The 19,642-nt window shown below is 38.2% G+C and overlaps 1 protein-coding gene across 1 annotated transcript in view; it reads right to left on the bottom strand.

The window, feature by feature from the left end:
* The window catches only part of LOC116334301 (multiple epidermal growth factor-like domains protein 11), a 230,030-nt gene that overhangs the window by 177,743 nt on the left and 32,645 nt on the right, over positions 1 to 19,642 (bottom strand). The window contains exons 3-6 of the mRNA XM_039621112.1: positions 11,012 to 11,117; positions 6,963 to 7,106; positions 6,046 to 6,147; positions 3,903 to 4,003 (exon numbers count right to left, since the gene is read on the bottom strand). Coding sequence (XP_039477046.1) covers positions 3,903 to 4,003; positions 6,046 to 6,147; positions 6,963 to 7,078 — 319 coding nt within the window. The 5' untranslated portion in view covers positions 7,079 to 7,106; positions 11,012 to 11,117. The remainder of the gene's footprint in view (positions 1 to 3,902; positions 4,004 to 6,045; positions 6,148 to 6,962; positions 7,107 to 11,011; positions 11,118 to 19,642) is intronic.

Below are 19,642 nucleotides of genomic sequence, written 5' to 3'. Positions count from 1 at the left end.
AATAAATAAGTGACAAGCAAACTGATAATGCTGAGGAACTGAACTTATTCCCATTCACATCTTGTATGCAGAACGCAAAGTGAACCGGAGTCAAATTCCTTGTTTGTCTGCACAAACTTGGCCAAATAAAGACGATTATGATTTTGATAATCACCATTCCATCAATGACAGCAAACGTCATCACAAAATCAAGTATTTTACAACAATGGCAGCCATATATGGCAGTCAACATATATGTTGACTGCCATTGTGCACCACTGACTTTTGGGCAAGTGGATGACTTTAGCTGACTTTTCTATGACTTACCTGACAGAGGTGAGAATGCAAATATCATACGTAGTTGCGTTGGACATTAGCTGTCTGTGAATAGCATTAGTGAGTGGGTGTCATGTGTTGCATTTCCTGGATCCAGGCATCCCCCTCACCTAAACCACACAAAGTGGGTTATTTTCTGCTGCATGTTTCATGTGACGAAAAAAAGAGATGATAGAAATATTCCAGCCTGATTCCCTCCAAATTGTCCGAAGTAAAGTCTATCTTTGAAATCACTCATCTTTTTTATCATTTTTCGTTTTTCATAGAGATCGTGTAGAACAGTATATACAACACACTGTTATTTGTACTCTAATCACCGATTAGAGTACAAATGAGTCGTGTAATGTCATGGCTAGTGCTGCGTGGCAGGTAAGACGAAGGACCCAAAATGCCGGATTCAGAAACAGAGATTTAACTTAGGGCGCAACTTTATTGCTGGAGAAACTCTTCATAGCAGTAAACGTGACAAAAACAAACCAAAACCACAAATGCAGGACTAAAATCTAAACTGGAGAACAGGAACCTAGAAACTAAGAATACTCAGGACACAAAGGGAGGAGACACAACACAAAGAGGGTACGACACAACACCGAGCAGGGGATAACAGAGGGCTGAAATAAGACGGAGTAATCAGGAAACGGGAGACAGAAGGGAAACACAGCTGGTACTAATTACCCAGACGAGACGGGGAACAGAGGCTGAACACAGAGCAGGACTGTCAAAATAAAACAGGAAGCACACGGCAGACACAGACTAGACACTGAACAGAGGGAACACCGAGTACAAGGACAGGAAGGACATGAGACATGACTGACTGGGGAACAAGAGAATAAACACGAGGGCAGAACTAAACCTAAGAACTAGAAATCACAAACCCAGGAGAACTAGAGCTCTAGAAATACAAACCAGAAACCGAAACCCTAACAGTCATGAACCATGATGAAATCAAAAATAAATGTACAAAACTCAAAACACTGGGTCCCGACCCGCGACCATGACATGTGACAGGTAAATGGTGTGGCATCTATATAAAACTCTTCTAGTGTAGACTGAATTAGTCTGTTAAACATAAAAATGCACACTTGTGAGCTAGTTTGTTTACAGACCTGGAGTGTTTCTGTTTATATCAAAGTCTGGTTCATTTTCACCCTTGGTTTGATTCATTTATGTAGCTATGAACAAAGTAATTGCACTTAGGTCTGGACCAAACAAACCGAATAGTCTTGGTACAGTTTCAACTGGACTCCAGAGCAATTCGTTTACAGTGTGAACGTAACCCAACCTTGATCTTCACCAACTAACAGGTCTGCATTACAAGTTTGAGCTAAAAAATGCCTCGTAGTCACGCATGCTTTACATTCTGTACTGTAGGTACTGTAGATGTGCAAAGGACTGTATGAAGTAGCCGTGTAATGAACGTAAATTCGTCGTGTTCTCCACTAGTTAAGAACTCACCAACTTCTTCCTCTATTTACTTTTGTTGCTCCCATCCCAGGCACATCTGCCCAGCGAGCAGACTGAACATTGTCATGTGGTTTGTTGTAATGAGTTTACAAACTCACTAACTGATTCGGGCAGGATTAAACAAACTATAGGTGTGAAAACACTCTCAGACGTACAAGGGAGCTGGGGATCAAACCAGGAAACAAAATAAGTCTAAACAGCAAAGTCCAACAGTGACATTTATTTGGTGAGAAAAAAGTTTATCACAGTGTTCAGGTTACTGAAAGAGGACCTATTAATAGTTAAAATGGAGTTCTTCCTTCCCACTGTCGCCTAAGCGCTTGCTCATAGGGGGTCATATCATATGTTGAGTTTTCTTCTTGGGTCTTTTTTGTATGATCGTAGGACTTGTACCTTACAATATAAAGCACCTTGAGCCATCTGTTGTTGTGATTTGATTGTAAAAATAAAACTGAACTGAATTGAATCCGTTTGAGGTAACGTGATTTACTCAGGTTGTAGAAAAGACATACAGTAGCTTGCAAAAGTATTCGGCCCCCTTGAACTTTCCCACATTTTGTCACATTACAGCCACAAACATGAATCAATTTTATTGGAATTCCAGGTGAAAGACCAATACAAAGTGGTGAACACGTGAGAAGTGGAACGAAAGTCATACATGATTCCAAACATTTTTACAAATAAATAACTGCAAAGTGGGGTGTGCGTAATTATTCAGCCCCCTGAGTCAATACTTTGTAGAACCACCTTTTGCTGCAAGTACAGCTGCCAGTCTTTTAGGGTATGTCTCTACCAGCTTTGCACATCTACAGACTGAAATCCTTGCCCAGCTCAGTCAGATTAGATGGACAGCGTTTGTGAACAGCAGTTTTCAGATCTTGCCGCAGATTCTCGATTGGATTTAGACACCAGACAGGTCAGGGATAAAGTTATTGAGAAATTTAAAGCAGGCTTAGGCTACAAAAAGATTTCCCAAGCCTTGAACATCCCACGGAGCACTGTTCAAGCCATCATTCAGAAATGGAAGGAGTATGGCACAACTGTAAACCTACCAAGACAAGGCCGTCCACCTAAACTCACAGGCCGAACAAGGAGAGCGCTGATCAGAAATGCAGCCAAGAGGCCCATGGTGACTCTGGACGAGCTGCAGAGGTCTACAGCTCAGGTGGGGGAATCTGTCCATAGGACAACTATTAGTCGTGCACTGCACAAAGTTGGCCTTTATGGAAGAGTGGCAAGAAGAAAGCCATTGTTAACAGAAAACCATAAGAAGTCCCGTTTGCAGTTTGCCACAAGCCATGTGGGGGACACAGCAAACATGTGGAAGAAGGTGCTCTGGTCAGATGAGACCAAAATGCAAAACGCTATGTGTGGCGGAAAACTAACACTGCACATCACTCTGAACACACCATCCCCACTGTCAAATATGGTGGTGGCAGCATCATGCTCTGGGGGTGCTTCTCTTCAGCAGGTACAGGGAAGCTGGTCAGAGTTGATGGGAAGATGGATGGAGCCAAATACAGGGCAGTCTTGGAAGAAAACCTCTTGGAGTCTGCAAAAGACTTGAGACTGGGGCGGAGGTTCACCTTCCAGCAGGACAACGACCCTAAACATAAAGCCAGGGCAACAATGGAATGGTTTAAAACAAAACATATCCATGTGTTAGACTGGCCCAGTCAAAGTCCAGATCTAAATCCAATCGAGAATCTGTGGCAAGATCTGAAAACTGCTGTTCACAAACGCTGTCCATCTAATCTGACTGAGCTGGGCAAGGATTTCAGTCTGTAGCTGTGCAAAGCTGGTAGAGACATACCCTAAAAGACTGGCAGCTGTAATTGCAGCAAAAGGTGGTTCTACAAAGTATTGACTCAGGGGGCTGAATAATTACGCACACCCCACTTTGCAGTTATTTATTTGTAAAAAATGTTTGGAATCATGTATGATTTTCGTTCCACTTCTCACGTGTACACCACTTTGTATTGGTCTTTCACCTGGAATTCCAATAACATTGATTCATGTTTGTGGCTGTAATGTGACAAAATGTGGAAAAGTTCAAGGGGGCCGAATACTTTTGCAAGCCACTGTAAAGGCTAAAATGGTGTTAAGGAATCTGCAGGACTTACGAACACACAGTTCTCCACTTTCATAGAAGCCTGGGCAACACTGAGAGCGTCGTCTGTACATGGTCCTTACACCTCTCCTATAGGCGGTCTTGTAGCTGATCCTGTGTAAGTGACATAAACACAGTAAAGGTATTAATGTTAAAAGATGTGTGGCGCTGACCACACTGATGTATAAAACAAAAAATGTAAGCTTGCAATGAATTATTTTCACAACAACAGAAAATGTTACTTCTTTTTCAAAGTAACTTGCCCAACACTGGTTAGTTCATAGGTCATAGACCGTAGACTGTTAGACTTGATGGATAGCATTAACAACCTGCTAGCTAATCATGTATAGTTATGAAAGCAGTCTATGAACTAACTTCAGCTAACGCCAGCTAACAATGTTAGCTCGGTGGCGAGTACCCTTCAGTAATAGTAATAAATCACACAGCAATAGTACAGTTGTAAAAAGCATGACAATATATTAAGTAATCCAAAGTATTCAGAATACATTACTCTCATTGAGTAACTTAACAGAATACGTTGCAAACTACATTTGGGGCGTGTATTCTGTAATCTGTAGTGGAATACATTTTAAAAGTAACCTTCCCAACACTGCATATAACATACTTTTACATACTTTTTCTGAGGTACAGAAAAAGGAACTCAGAAGATGTGATCACGAGAGCTGTGTTAAAAACAAATATCTTGCTTTGAAAGTTTTATTTTATACTGAAGTCTCATTGAGATCAAGATCAATTTAAAGAGCCCTGAAAGCAAAACATGTCAGCACTTCAGTGATGGCCTTTTATTTAGCAATAGTTAGCAGAAAAAAAATTAAAAATTATATTTCAGTAGCCTATTATAGACTATTATTATAGACTATTATAGTTAGTTGACTATTATATATAAGTAGATCTGATATCTACTTATATCTAAAATATGTGTTTTATATATGAAGCCATAAAGTAATGAGGTATTGACAAATGGCTTAAAATGTGATTACAGCTGTTAGAAATGTACATGTGAAGTTTAAGTAATGTACTATTGCTGTATTTTATTTCAGTGAAATACTAAATATTGTATTTTCTATTTAAGTTGTTTCTAGCTGGTGACCACACTTGGCAGATTTTTCACTTAATACAAGATATTTTTGCTTGAAATAAGTGAAAAATCTGCCAATGGAACAAGTGAAAATTCTCCAGATCCAAGATGCACTATCTAAAAACAAGTTTATGTATCTCACTGAAATGTTACTCTGTAGCTGATTGTGTCAATGTGTCAGTTTAAACCCTTTTTTTAGAAAACATAAGTATAAAGACTCTTTGATTCTGACTGTGCTGTCATGTTGCTACAGCAAAGATAACTGTCACATCTAAGGTGTGTAGCATGCATAGCAATAATCCTGTTGAATGTAAATAAAACAGTTAAATGTGTTACTATTATTACTTACCAGTATGGTAGCAATTGGTAGACAATTACTATCTAAGCCATGAGTTATTGACTCAGTGACCTTCCTTAGCTCTTTGCTGCTGCTTCCAATGGTGATTCATCTTCTGATGAGTTTTAAACCCAGAAGCAACATCTGTCTCCGTATTGTCCATGTTTACAACTTAGACTTGCATGAGCAATGGTCCCATAATGCAATTTGTTAGTGATATCGGAATCCTGAGCTTTGACTTATGTAGTTAACATCAGCTACAGCAAATACGATGAGTTTAGTTTAGTTTAGCCCAGCATTTTTATTTAACATCAAAAGAATCTGATTAAAAGTTATTTTTAAGATTGTTAAACACTGCTATTGCCTTTCAATCTAAATGTCACTGAAACAAACAGCTACACAGAATGAAACATTTAGGATAATTGACACATTAGCAAAATATGTTCATTAGTCTACTGGAAAAAATGTATATATTATACCTTTAAGTCATTGATCATATTTATTTATCAATGCTGAAGGTTATTTAGTTGTAGCTTTCATTTCTAGTATTTTTACTTTCACAATTATAGTCTTACCGTGAAATAATTCTTTGTATTTTCAGGCAGAACAAAATTAGCAGATTAAAAAGCTTCTTTTAAAATCCCTAAAATATTAAATGTTAAAGGAATTAAAACAGTAATATACTGCAGCTTTAAACAAAGAGAGTTGCTTTGTGCATACCTGTGTCTCGTGCATTTGAACCAGTTGAGGATGTCGGTGCATCGGGTGTAGTAAACCTGGTCAAATGGATGGGCATAAGACTCCTGCACAGTCACTGCATAACTAGAGGAACAGGAAAAAAACAGCTTGACAGGATGAATTTCTAATTCTGGATAAACTTTTGTCATTATCAAATACACGAATATTAAATGTAATATATTAAAATACATTTTTATATTAACTGCAAACATCAAATATAACATAAATGTAAGTCCAACTTCACAATAGAAACCTTTTTTTTCCCTCAACTAGTCAATAATATCCAAAAGCAGGTTATTAGGATGTCAAGCACTGATCTCATTATAAATACAACAGTTAGAATAAATCAAATTTTTAAATATGAAAAATGTTTAATAGCCATTGAGTCATCTGGGGAAAAAACATTTACTTTCCTTAAAGTTCACAACCGCTCAGGTTGTTTTTAAGAAACTCATCTTTCTTACCCTCCGTAGCTGGCAGCGAGCTCGCTCTGTGTTTTCATTGTGTTGAACAAAGGTTACTGAACTGAGTCTAACCTTTAGCGAGAAGTCAAAACTGTAATAATCATCAGCGGTAATATCCATTTGCACAATTCCTACTGATTACACAGAGACATTATCGATCACAGCACCTGCACTTTCCCTAGCTCTCATCAGAAACGGCATTGTGCTTTTACCCAACATACTGCTGAGTGCTGAGACCACTCAAGCAGTCACATTACCATCTCTTTGAATTTACAGCCTCGATATGTCCCCAGGAGTAAACCTTTTCCCTTTTGCATTTGATTATTGGCAAACCCTCAGCTTTGATTTGTGGCCGGCAGTCCATTAGTTCACGGCAGTATTTCTTTTGTTAAATATCATTTTGAATATTGAATAGACTCAACTGGGGAAACATACCTCTCCCAGTGGCTGCACACATTGGGATCATCGGGGTTTAGGGGTGACACCAGGGAGCTCAAACCGCTCAGGCTGAGCCACAGGAGAGCTTGGGGAGAAACTCCATCGGTACCCATCGTCCTCCTCCTCCCTCGATTCCTCCCTCTGTCCTCAGGGAAGGAAACGAAAACAGTGAGGAACACGAGTTCACCATTTATACTTTATGTTTTGATAACTTTTAACACGTCTATGCTGCTTTTTGTCTCTTCTGCACTGGATTTAAAAGGATATTTTGACAGGAACAGTTACAGAACACTACCAAGATTAACATTTTTTAAATACATAACTGACATTGTATATAATCTACAGTCATTTTCACCCAAAATTTCAAATGATGTCATTCACCTAGCTGAGGCCCAAATACATGGTGGTCTCAACAGCTCACTGTAACTGTGTAACTTACAGAAACACATGCGAATAGCAATAGCTTGTGACACACAAAGTGAATTTTAATATTTAAGGAGAATAATGGTGTAGTTCTGAGATTTCCCCTCCACCACGTAAAGGGTTACACAAAACCACCCTTGTAATGATTTTTCCTGTGCTTGTTCTGAATCTTTGGAGATTGAATTGGGGATAAAACAGGCTCGTCTTAGCTGGGCTGGCTTGTTAAAGCAATGGCAGAGAAACATGTTCAAATGAATGGTAAGTAGCATATTGAGCAGAATAAGAACAGGTTTTCTGGGGTATAGGAAAGCTAACCCTCCTATTCAAAGAGCAGCAGGGATTCCTGTAAGGAAGCCCATAAAGCCCAACAGTAACATATATAAATCAATCCAAAAACATCCTTTCTCAAACCCTAATATTGGATATAATAGGTAAGATATACTGGTGTCTTTTGAGTGTTTGACTTGTAATTTCACTTTAAGCATGAGAAGGAGAAGACAGACACATAAAGAAAGGTTACTGTGTTACTGTGTGTTCAGCGTTTGCACATATGATTACATAAACAGTCTAAATAAGGATGCAGATCGACCCATTTAGTGCCAATCGACATGCGTCATAAAGCATCCATTCGCTTGACACCGTTTTTGAAAAACTCGCCTTCTTGTGAGCAGTTGGATTTGTATCATTCAACTCAACTTTAACAAAGAGATTCACGAAAAACTCCAAAGACACTCCAGTGGCTGATTTTGCATGAGCAACCATGCTTTGTATTTGCTCTAAAAACACCACAACATCTTGTCTTTATGTATTTATGTATGAAAGTGAACATCTACCATTCAGTCTTCCCTCTAAACAAAAATGCTTAGCATTAAAACAGGCTTTGCAACTATTCAACATATGATTATTCAAGAAGTGTGTTCAAACTAGTATAAAGTGTAATTACGGTAATTTGCAAAAGTGCTTCAGAGCACTGATAAAATATTTGTGACACGTGCTGAAAAACTGACACACGCCAGAACGACAACTCGATGTCAGATTCAGTGGGTAAAGTCACGGAACAAAAAGAAACAAGAAAAGCACAACGAGGGAGTAAATACTGACATTTCTTAAGATGAGAACGATATAACAACCAATTCACAAGGTAGCAAAAGTTGTGTTTGGGGCGATCCACTGTAATTTTCTGTACAGCACGGGAAAGACAGAAAAATACATATCAAAAGAAAAGAGTGTAGAAATGCAGAAATCTCCTGTACTATGCAAAATTAAATAGTAGAGCAAGCTTGCAATGCTGAGAACGCCATTGAGGAAATCCAACAACTCATTGTAGGGTCGTGTGTCTGTCACTACAACCATAAAGGAAACTGTCATTTATTCCCTAAAAAATGCAAAAATTGCAGAATTTCAGTGCCCATAAATTACACTAACATTAATTTAGTGTAATTTCTCACCGCTAGATGTATCGCTTTTGTTATGCAATGGTACAATTCAATGCAAAAAAAATATCCAGCACAATGATTACCACAAGTTTTTCCTGTCAGTCTAAACTGTTAGCAGCCTGAGAGGATGAACGTCTCCACCGAGGAGCCTACATCCTCTGAGTGTTTGCACAATTAATGTTTTCTGGGAGCATTGTTGATGGCAGCTGTGGGATGACAGTGACATAGAATCCAACAGCAGACCCTTTCCTCATGACATCAGGCCTTTTCAGAGGCGCACATACTGACAGCCCAGGAAAATCACGGCGATGATGAATGGATAAATGAGTGACGGAGGTGTTGCAAACCAATTTCTCCCAGCCACCCTGTCATGTAAAAGAATGACAATTGAATGTTCGTTTGTGGACAACTGGTGGAGTGTTCCCATTAGTGTGATATGAGACGTGCCATGAGAAGATGCTGAGAAGTCAGACAAGCAAGTTTTTGTTTTTTACAGATGTCTACTATGTGGACATTGTTGCAGACAGCTGTGACTACACTGAAATAGTGAATAATGAATGGACAGTGATGACATTAGTTTAATGTCAACAGCTACATCACTCACATCCGAGATGGGACAAATTGGTCAAGTGTAATAACAAGAAAAACATATAAATGGATGAAACAACAAAGCTACCAGTGATTAAAAGACAAGATAACTAGGTTTTCTTCCCTGGTGCTGATTTCTTTTGTAACATGGATAACACAGACGCCTGTTCAGCAGAAGTGACTCTCATGCTACATGGGTCTGTCACCCAGTTTATTCCCTTCTGTGCTTTATATTTCCTCCATCATTCTGCTGGTAACATTACAGAAAAACACATAAACCCACTAATTACATTTTGTTACTCCTCATTCCAAAATGGAATCAATTCATTTCACACAACACTCCATAAGTTTTTTTTTAATTGCTTGAAATTGTTGCAAACGTATTAAAAATAAAAACAAAAATATAACACGTACATAAGTATTTCCAGCCTTTGCCATGACACTCAAAATTGAGCTCAGGTCCATCCTGTCTCCACTGATCACCTGTCAGATGTTTCGCCTGTGACAAATTCAGTTGGTTGGACATGATTCGGAAAGGCATCTTTCTATATAAGGTCCCAGAGTTGACAGTGCATGTCAGAGTTCAAACCAAGTGATGAAGTATGAGGAACTGTTTGTAGACCTCCAGTACAGGAATGTTTCAGGACACAGATCTGGGGAACGATGCTGAAACCATTTCTGCCCTAAGCACACAGCCAAGATAATAAAGGAGTGCCCTCAGGACCACTCTGTGAAAATCCTTGAGTGGGCGAGCCGGAGTCCAGACTTGAACCTGATTGAACATCTCTGAAGAGATACGAAAATAGCTGTGTGCTCCCCATCCAAAATTAAAGTGCTTAAGAGAATCTATAAAGGAGAACAGGAGAAACTGCCCAAAAAAGGGGTGTGTCAAGCTTGTAGCATCATACTCAAAAAGATTTGAGGGTGTAACTGAAATTGGATTTTACCCCCCCACAAAACGTGACCATCCAGAGTAAAGACCAGGCAGCAGAGCAGAGAGTGGCTGGCCTCTCTTAGAGATGGGGTGAGGACTTTGGCCTTCAGGCCTTCTCTGCTCAGGCTGCTACTCCCGCGACCTGAACTCGGATAACAGGCAGAAAAAGGATGGATGGATGTTTGTCCTCAAATATAAAAAGTACTGCAAAACTGCTGTGTAGTGATACTGTGTATCTTGATAATATTTTATACTCCTTTTCTTTACCAGGATAGTGTGCTTCCTTTCACTTTACATTCATTCATATTATTAGGGCAAGCACACGGAGTCCTAAAGCAGTCGATCAATAAAGTATTGATACAGGAACCAATACAATATATTTCCATACTGATATTTTATCCTGTCCTATAATGCTAATGCTTATATGTGGTAAAGGTAAACATGACCCAGGCCAATCAATATACAGAGCACACACACATGACCTCTAACTCTGAAAGCAACCAACACACTGTTTAAGCCATTAGGAAAAGTTAAAGTATTTTCATTTTAATATATACCCAAAGCTAAACAAAAAATAGCATAACAAGGGTTGAATTTTAAAGTATTGCCTCATTAGAATATTACAAATATCAGAATAAAGAAGTGTTACCTATGGTGCTGCTTACCTTGAACAAGGTTGGGTGTGATGGATGGTGAAATGCTGTCAAACAGATTTCTATTACAGGAAAAAACGACCCACTATTGGATGGTGGTGAATGGACCTCAGAATGCCTGTTTTAAGACAAAGACACAAAAAAACAAATATTTATTACATAAATGAAGTTGAACAGTGAGAAGAAGATTTCATTAATTTCCTTCTAGGACAACAAGAACGGAAAATGTATGTTCTTATATGCTTTCACTGGATGTTTCATCCCTCATACTTTAGTTTTATCAAGTGCTCCACCACAACGTCTAAATCATCACCTTGTAGTCAAATGCACCTAAGGACACCAAAACTGCAAAGAACTCACTTCCTCTAATTAATTCAATTTCAGCACATACATTTGAGCTTCCATCTGATATTCCTTAGGATTAAACTGTAAGATAAGTCAAAACCATCAAACATTCAGTCAGCAATAGTTTTACCTGAGCTCTGTCATATTTTATCAGTTTTATGAACATTAAAAACCATCAGAACCAAAGAACTACAGTAATGTGAATTATAACGTGTGTCTGCAGTAAGGCGGTGTGTGGATATACAGAGCTATGGGATAGTTTGACACACTTTCAGTAGATTCTTATCCCTCATAAAGCACCATCATCTAGGTGTCTGATCAGCCCCGAATCATTCTGCACACATCCAGCAAGATTTATATAGATTTGTCTTCAGCCAAAGGTACAGCGAGGAGTCTTAAAACAAAATGAATGGGTGTGTGCAGAACAGGATCGACTCCATGCCATGAATAAGATAGCAGCTAGTGGCAATGGCTAATAACAAAACAATAATGCTAATGCTAGAGGTAGATGGAAAACATTAACAGTCCTGTCCTGCCTATAGTGTTCATTTAATAGAATAACACAATAGTGTCTAATAATTTCTGTTTCTCTTAAAGTACTAGATTGAAACTGTGAAACAGTCTACCAGCAACTAGACAGAACCCTAAATTATGAACTGAATTTGATCTGCATTAAATATACAACCTTTTTGGACTTTTTAAACTACCTAATATTTGTACAACTAGGATTCCACTGAACTATCAGAAAACTGAGAAGCTAGCCAGGGCTATGTAACTACATTGTAATAACCATTAATTTGACGGATTCTTGTTACTTTAATATGATATACACACACATACACACACCCACATCGTGATACTGGTACTCAAAGTGTGTCAGAAGAAAAAGTAGTGTTCAAGACAATGTCTTTGTGCATCTACAGGAAGTCTGTGAGGGGCTGCCAAGAGAAAAACTGTGGTACTGCATGAGGAAGTCAGGAGTGGCAGAAGTATGTGAGGCTTGTGCAGGACATGTATGAGTGTGGTGGGGTGTGGGGCAGGAGTGACACATGGGTTTAAGGTGGGAGTGACTCTGAGCCATGTTGTTTGCAGTGATGGTGGACAGGTTGATAGATGAGGTCAAACAGGAGTCTAATAATTACGTTTTTGCCTCTTTCATCCCTTTGTATGTGATACGCCTTGATGATGGATACCCAGTAGGATTGTCTTTTATGCATCATGTTCCCTCCATTTAGGCTGGAATTGGTTTGATGTTTAAAGGCACACAGTGATGGAAAAACAACAACAACAAAAGGAACAAGCCTGTTTTGAAAATGTGAGGAACAGAAAGTGTGCAAGGCGTAGAGAGCGTGAAGGTAGATGAGTTTAAGTACCTAGGCTGAACCATCCAAAGCAAAGGACTGTGCATAAGAGAGGTAAGTATTATTATGTGAAAGGGAAGGTTAACAATGATGAACAAATGATTTGATGCCCCCTGGTACCCCAATCCAAAAATAACAAGTCTAAGGTAATAAGACAGAAAACATGATATGCAAGAGAAAGAGAGCATATTTCTCCCGACTTGGTTTCTCTTCATTGGCTCACTGTTAAATTCAATTCAATTTAAAATCCTTCATCTCACATATAAGGTCTTGAATAATCAGGCCCCATCTTATTTTAAAGATCTCATAGTACCATATCACCCCGATACTACAATTCACTCAGAAGCTGCTGGATACTTGTGGTTCCTCTTCTGTGGAACCAGCTTCCAGTTTTGGACTTGGGATTTTGATCAGGTGATCCTGGACCCTGCCTTAGTTATGCTCCAATAAGCTTAGGCTGCTGGGGGCACTCTGTTTCCCTGGGTCTTTTCCCGTGTTGTAGTTGTGTGTCTTATTTTGAAAGAAATATTTACGCATTACCATAGCGACCAGAGAGCATTAAGGGGCAGAGAGGAGGATGTTACTCTCAATGTTGTTGGTGCATTTCAGGAGGACGCTGCTAATACAGTTACATAATTACACAGTGAATTTGCATTTATTATTATATTTACAAAATACCACAGTTTTTGTCTTGGTCGTATCATTTTATTTTGTTGTATTTATCTGCAACACCTTAAAGGCCGGTCCGTAAAAATATGAGCTTTTTTCTAATTATTGCACTTCAAAATTAACTGAAAAATGAAAACGACTCAATATATTGGTTTTGGAAGCATCTGCACTTTAGTTCTTAAATCTTCTGCATAATACATTACTGCTTTTTTTTTTCTGTCAGTGACATGTGTTGGCTTTGTTTTCAGTGGTTACTGTTTCTCATAACGACAAATTCAAAGTGACAGAAAAATCAATAAAAACACTGTTTTTGTTAGTAACAATATTTCCCCAGCCTTGATGAATGTCTCATCATGAGCGTTTTATAGCGCAGCGCTATCAGATAGTGAGGATACACAGAGTTGCAGGGAAGAGCTACAGACACTAGTATTATGAGTTTATAGAGGAAGTGGATCTAATTTATTACGCAGCACTGGGGAAACATACAGGCATACACTGAAAGTCACAGCTATATTTAGAGGTTTTCTAAGGATTGTACTGAGAGACAAATGGCAGAAACACTCATGTGTCATACATCTTTGTTCTTTTGCCATCAGATTCTGTTGCGTACCTTTAAAATACATCATTCGAAGATGCCCATCCTATTCACCAAGTTTTTTGTCTGTTTTTGTCTGCTGCACCTGAAGCATTTACAAGCCATCCAGAGGACAACATTTGAGGTATGTTTATGATTTTTTTTTTTTTTTAAAATGACCCAATTTTTAAAAATGAAGAACCACTGGAAGCCCAAGTCCAAAAACACAAACTGGGATCTCTGCCTGAATCACATCCATATAACTGTAATACCTGTCAGCATCCTGAAGTTCACATCCATGAGTAGTCAGAGGTCATTAGTAAATTTTTACCTGCCACAACAGCATAGCTGGTATTGCTATGTTCATGGAGACATGCTCTGGAGCAGGAATTCACGTAATAATGTTGTAATGACTCGAGTTGTCATCAATCAGTATATTGAAGGGTGTCATGGCTGGTGCAATTTCACAGCAAGATCATCTCTGGCTATATAAGTACTCAGTATTCCTGGGTCGAATAATATAAATTTTTAAACACAGTCCTCATTTTGATCTGAACTACACACCTGTAAAGTTTTCTGAATGTATCTTGCTCAGTGGCTCTGCAGAGATGGGGAAACATAAAGCACAGCAAGTGTCTTCAGGTTCACATTTTGCCTTAAGGACACACAAACACAAAGTAAAAACAGTACCAGCTCCACTACTGTGACTGGTAAAGACAGTTTATTATGTTCTGTGTCATAGTTCTGTGCCTACCAACAATCTGTCAGGCTGCACACAAACCAACTCAAGTTGCAAAGTATTAAATATTGTTTAACAAACAGCTTTCAAACAAAACAAATTCAATTCGGTCTGGAATGTTCACCAATTATGGTGAAACCATGAATGAATGTCTGCTTTTGACTTGTGATTTTAATTCTTTTTTATTCTAAAAATTCAAGTGGGACCTTGGTGGATTACTTTGTATAGATCAGTGATGACAGGGTTGAGGTTGTAAAAGCTGCGTATGCAGGTTTTTGTGGAGCATGAAGTACAAGCAGGTTTTTATTGGAAAGAAAGAAGATTCTGTTACTGTAACTAGAAAGGAAACATTCACAGAAGACGGCAGGAATCCTAAGACTTTCATTTACTTAGCTGCACACAAACCAAACACGTCTTTCACAGTTTCACAGTAATTAAAGTACACTGTAAAGAAATCTGTATTTTAGCACAATTTTTCATATATATTTTACAGAACACGGCTGTTATTTTAAAATATGTAAAATATCATTAAAATTAAAAAAAAAAATTGTCTAAAAATTAACATTTCCACTGTAAACTAACATGAAAAAACTGCACCTGTGAATAACTTGCAGAGCCACTGCTGACATTGCACATTATATATATATATACATACACTTTGCAGGAACCCTTTATAGATATATATGACGTACCGGCCCGTGAGTCGTTTGGTACCGGGCCGCAAGAGTTGAGGCTCGGTTGTGAAATTGATGGTTCTCAGGGTTTTTAACGTTATTTTTTTTATCGTTAACTCGGTTTCCCTGGGTCTTTTCCCGTGTATTATGAATAAATCTTCTTTTTTTGGTACCGGTACTGGATTTGTTTTGTTGTATTTAGCCGCGACACATTAAAGGCCGGTCCGTGAAAATATTGTTGGACATAAACCGGTCCGTGGCACAAAAAAGGTTGCGGACCGCTACTCTAGTTAACATAGTCTTGATAATAGACTTAATGTTCCTTGCACAGTGTTCGCTCCTGGTCCTTCACTGTTAATTGTTATCATTGCTGTTACTTTATTATTATCTCTGGGTATTCCAGATTCTAATGATTCTTGCTTCCTGTGTTGTTTTGTTATGTTTTGTATTCATTTGTCTCCTGTGCCTTACATTTAGTTTTGCATCCTTTGTACCTCTTGTGTGGTCCCTGTTCTCCAAAAAAGTTTGGATTTTGCTGTTTTATTTTGCTCTCTGTGGATATTCTGCATAGGTTTTAGTTCAACCTTCTGGTTTCTAAATGCATTTTGATGCCTTTCATTCTACACTTCATGGCAGATCACAAACACATATGCAAAAGTTGTTGCACAATAAAATGCAGTTTTAAAAAACATGCACAAACTTCCTGTTTGCAAACTTCCACTATTTTACTGTTTTTATTGGTGATGTGTAAAATATATATATTAATGTAAAGTCCATATTTAGTCACTGATTATTAGTGACTAGATGGAAATCTCTATCCATATCACTCATGGGAGGGGTTACCTCAATAAAAATGATGATAAAAAGGTTATTACTATTATTATTATTACTACTAATTTTATTTGAATGTACAAAATGTGTTAAAATACACAAGATTTTATCTACATTTAAAACTAAAATAAATGCACAGAATATTTTTTTACAGTGTATAGCTACAGTGCAATGTGCACTGCACTATACTCACATGGATTCATGTGGATTTTATGAGGCTGCAGCCATTTCTCAACTGCAAGCAAGAAGCAAAAAGCACAACCTCAGCTCAAGATTCTCAAACCAGGATTAGGCTACATTCAGTGTTGAATCTGGGACAGGTCTGTGTGTGTGCCTCTGACAACTCAAGCGTGCAAAATGTTTTGTGGGCTCATGATGTAAAAGTGGAAAAAGCATACTAACTAATAAAGGGAGACCTTGTAGGATTTTTCTTATTTGAAATAGAATTTCTTTGAGCAAATAAAAGTAAAATCATGTGTCACATGCCAACCATTGTATTTGACTTTAAACTGTAAATTCACATTGAATACTTTAAAGTTTAAAGTTCACATGCCACCAAAAAATTTTGGGATGAGGTTTAATTCTCTCAACACATTTCTGGTAACGAGAGTTCGTCCAGAAGCTGTGTTCAAAGCCTTCTCCTAAATAAAGGCTGTTTTTTCAGCTCCAAGTGAGAGTAAAGACAGAGTTGGACCCCTGAGCTGGAGATGACTTTGTCTCAATTTTTTTCTAGGTGTTTCTGTCTTTTCAGAATTTCCCATGATAAACTATTTCTGCCATTGCCTGACTCTATGTTTTGTTTAAATACCCGGTTCTTGTTACGCGTTAATCTTTAATTAAAGCTCGCTTGTTGTATTTTTTCAATCTGCTTACTGTGTCTTCTTCTGGGTCTTCTTCTCTGGACTGCCACAGCTCCCCTGTGATTGAAACTTGCAGTTTCCTGACAGTGAAAAAAGACCATTCAGCGGTCTCCAAGTGCTCTTTGGAGACTACTGGTACTTGGTAATTTAAAGTCAAATGATGGCAGAGCAGCGCACAGTTTACTACTAGAGATGCTTTTTATGTTGCAACAGCAGCAAGAATTAAAAAGCTAAACTACTGTCAGCTACCTAAATGACACAACCTAATATCCTTGGAGGTGAGAAATATTCAAAATTAATACGAGTATGAAACGTATTTCACAACTAGAAACTATTCTTCAGAAAAGAGATAAGACTTGTTTGTTGATAATAATATTAATAATTGGGCATTTTACTAATCAGCACTGTTAGCAGTTCACTTCAGCTCTGCAAGTTCAAAGCTGTAGCTTAAAAAATAATACACAGCTTTTACTATGATAGTGGAGGTGGTGTGTGGTAACTTAAGTGACCTATGCAGCCCGTCCTCTTCCTCTGTCGCTGTGCCTTTAAGTGCTAAATGCTCAACTGGCAATGCATCAATCTGTGAAATCACCCTAATCCACCCAATCACCCTTCATCTCGCCTTGATCAATGGTCACCTATAGACGAAGGGGAGCTAAGGATGGAGGGGGTGGTATTGATGGTGATGGAGCCTGGTCAATAAATTGATCACTTTAAGTCCCTTCTATCTTTAAAACTCGCTGCTTTTGTTGATTAAGGGGTTCTTGCATTTCACTGCAAATGGATTTCAAATATTAGCTCTTATTAAACTTGCTAAACAGGCTGAACAACAGCACAGAAATCTCTATAGGTCACACAATCAACAACATGAGGAGTATATCCATCCCTCTGCTGATCCTCTAATGAGCAAAATTACTTGAGGGGTTGACAAATCCCAGGAAAAAAGTTCCAAAGACATCCAGCAAATGACCGCTTCAACGATATCCTTCTTGACCTCATAAGAACTTCTCAAGGGAATATACCAGGTCATTATTTTACATCACTGCATCTTGATGAAGTTTTCATCAATGAAGGAATCATTAAGTATGTTTAATTATGGCAGCAAAATTTTCAGAATAAAAAATACCTAAAAAAAAGTCTTTTCATAGGCTAAGGTTTTATCCTTTGGCTGTTTTCATTTCATTCCACCTGAAACAGTTACTGACTGAAACTGCCGGTAACACTTCCAAAACTGCAGGGCCAAAAGAACGACCCTGGAGTCAAATGTTTTGGGTCACAGACATCACAGGCTGCAGTGAGATTTAAAAACACTTCAGCATAAACTGAGAATTTTAGCTCTGTCAAAGCTTAAACTAGTGAGTGCATAACAGGCTTGTACCAAAGTAACCCTGATGGTATTGATCATATCCAAATAGAAATGAAGCACAACACATTTTCTGCAGTATCAATATTTAAGTATCAGTTGCACTTTTTCGCCCTCTTTCCTTATTGGTAGTAAGCGCCCGCACACACACACACACACACACACACACACACACACACACACACACACACACTCACACACACACACACACAGCTGTGTGACATTGTCTGAGGTTTTTGATCAAATCAAATCCCTTTTATTGTCACGTCACATTACTGGTATACTGGTTCAGCACATGTGAGTGAAATTCTTGTGTGCAAGCTTCAAAAGCAACAGACGTGTGCAAATTACAAAAAACATAAGAAACAAAGCAAAATATAATATTAGGAATATGAGAATTATAAGAATAAATAAATGTACAAATATAAGAATGTATGCACATTACTGAATATGTCAAGTAAACTTCACAACCTCAAGAGCTCAGGCTTTAGATGAGCTTTAGATAATGTACATATTACAGCCTTATTATACTTCTTATGTCTTAAATGGTGAAATTTATTGAATATTGAGATTTTTGAAGGTGTTGTCACAATAGAACAAGAGAGAGACTGCGTGCCTGGTTCTGGGACTTGAAGGATGTGGTAGGAATCCAATTTCTCAAGTCAATATCAGCTTCATAACAGTGAGGCCAAGAGAAATGTCAACTGACTGGAAACTCTACAGTTTTATCTGAGCTTGATTAGTTTTTATCTGCGTGCTCCTCCCATAAGCTTTATTCCATGTATCACAGTCAAAGGTGATATTGTTGTCATGATCACTGTATCCTGTAAAACAAGGTGGGATGGTCCTCCTTAACAAAGATTCGTTTGCAGTATGCTTCTGATTTGACGTTACATTATAAGGCGATGCCACAGGACTGTGTGCCATTCATATGGACAAAATCTGGTTCTATGCTTCATGCAAATGGAAAAATTTATTAAGAAGCATTCTCTCATTCATAAAGAACATTTTTAAATTGTCATATTTATGTATGTGCATGCATTTTTTAATTTGTGATATGGTAAATGGACTTACTCTATAGGGCTTTCTACTCTCACCGAGCACTTGGAGCACTTTTTACAACAAGCATCATTCATCCAATCACGTGCACTTTCATATAGGCATTTTTTCTATACCCAAGTGTCATGTCTAACATCTGCATACACGGTCACACTCAGATGGACGCAT

Source organism: Oreochromis aureus, linkage group 1 (genome assembly GCF_013358895.1).
Source record: "Oreochromis aureus strain Israel breed Guangdong linkage group 1, ZZ_aureus, whole genome shotgun sequence".
In the NCBI taxonomy this organism is placed as follows: domain Eukaryota; kingdom Metazoa; phylum Chordata; class Actinopteri; order Cichliformes; family Cichlidae; genus Oreochromis; species Oreochromis aureus.
The sequence above is the reverse complement of the archived record's forward strand: the minus strand, read 5'-3'. Positions and strand labels throughout refer to the sequence as shown.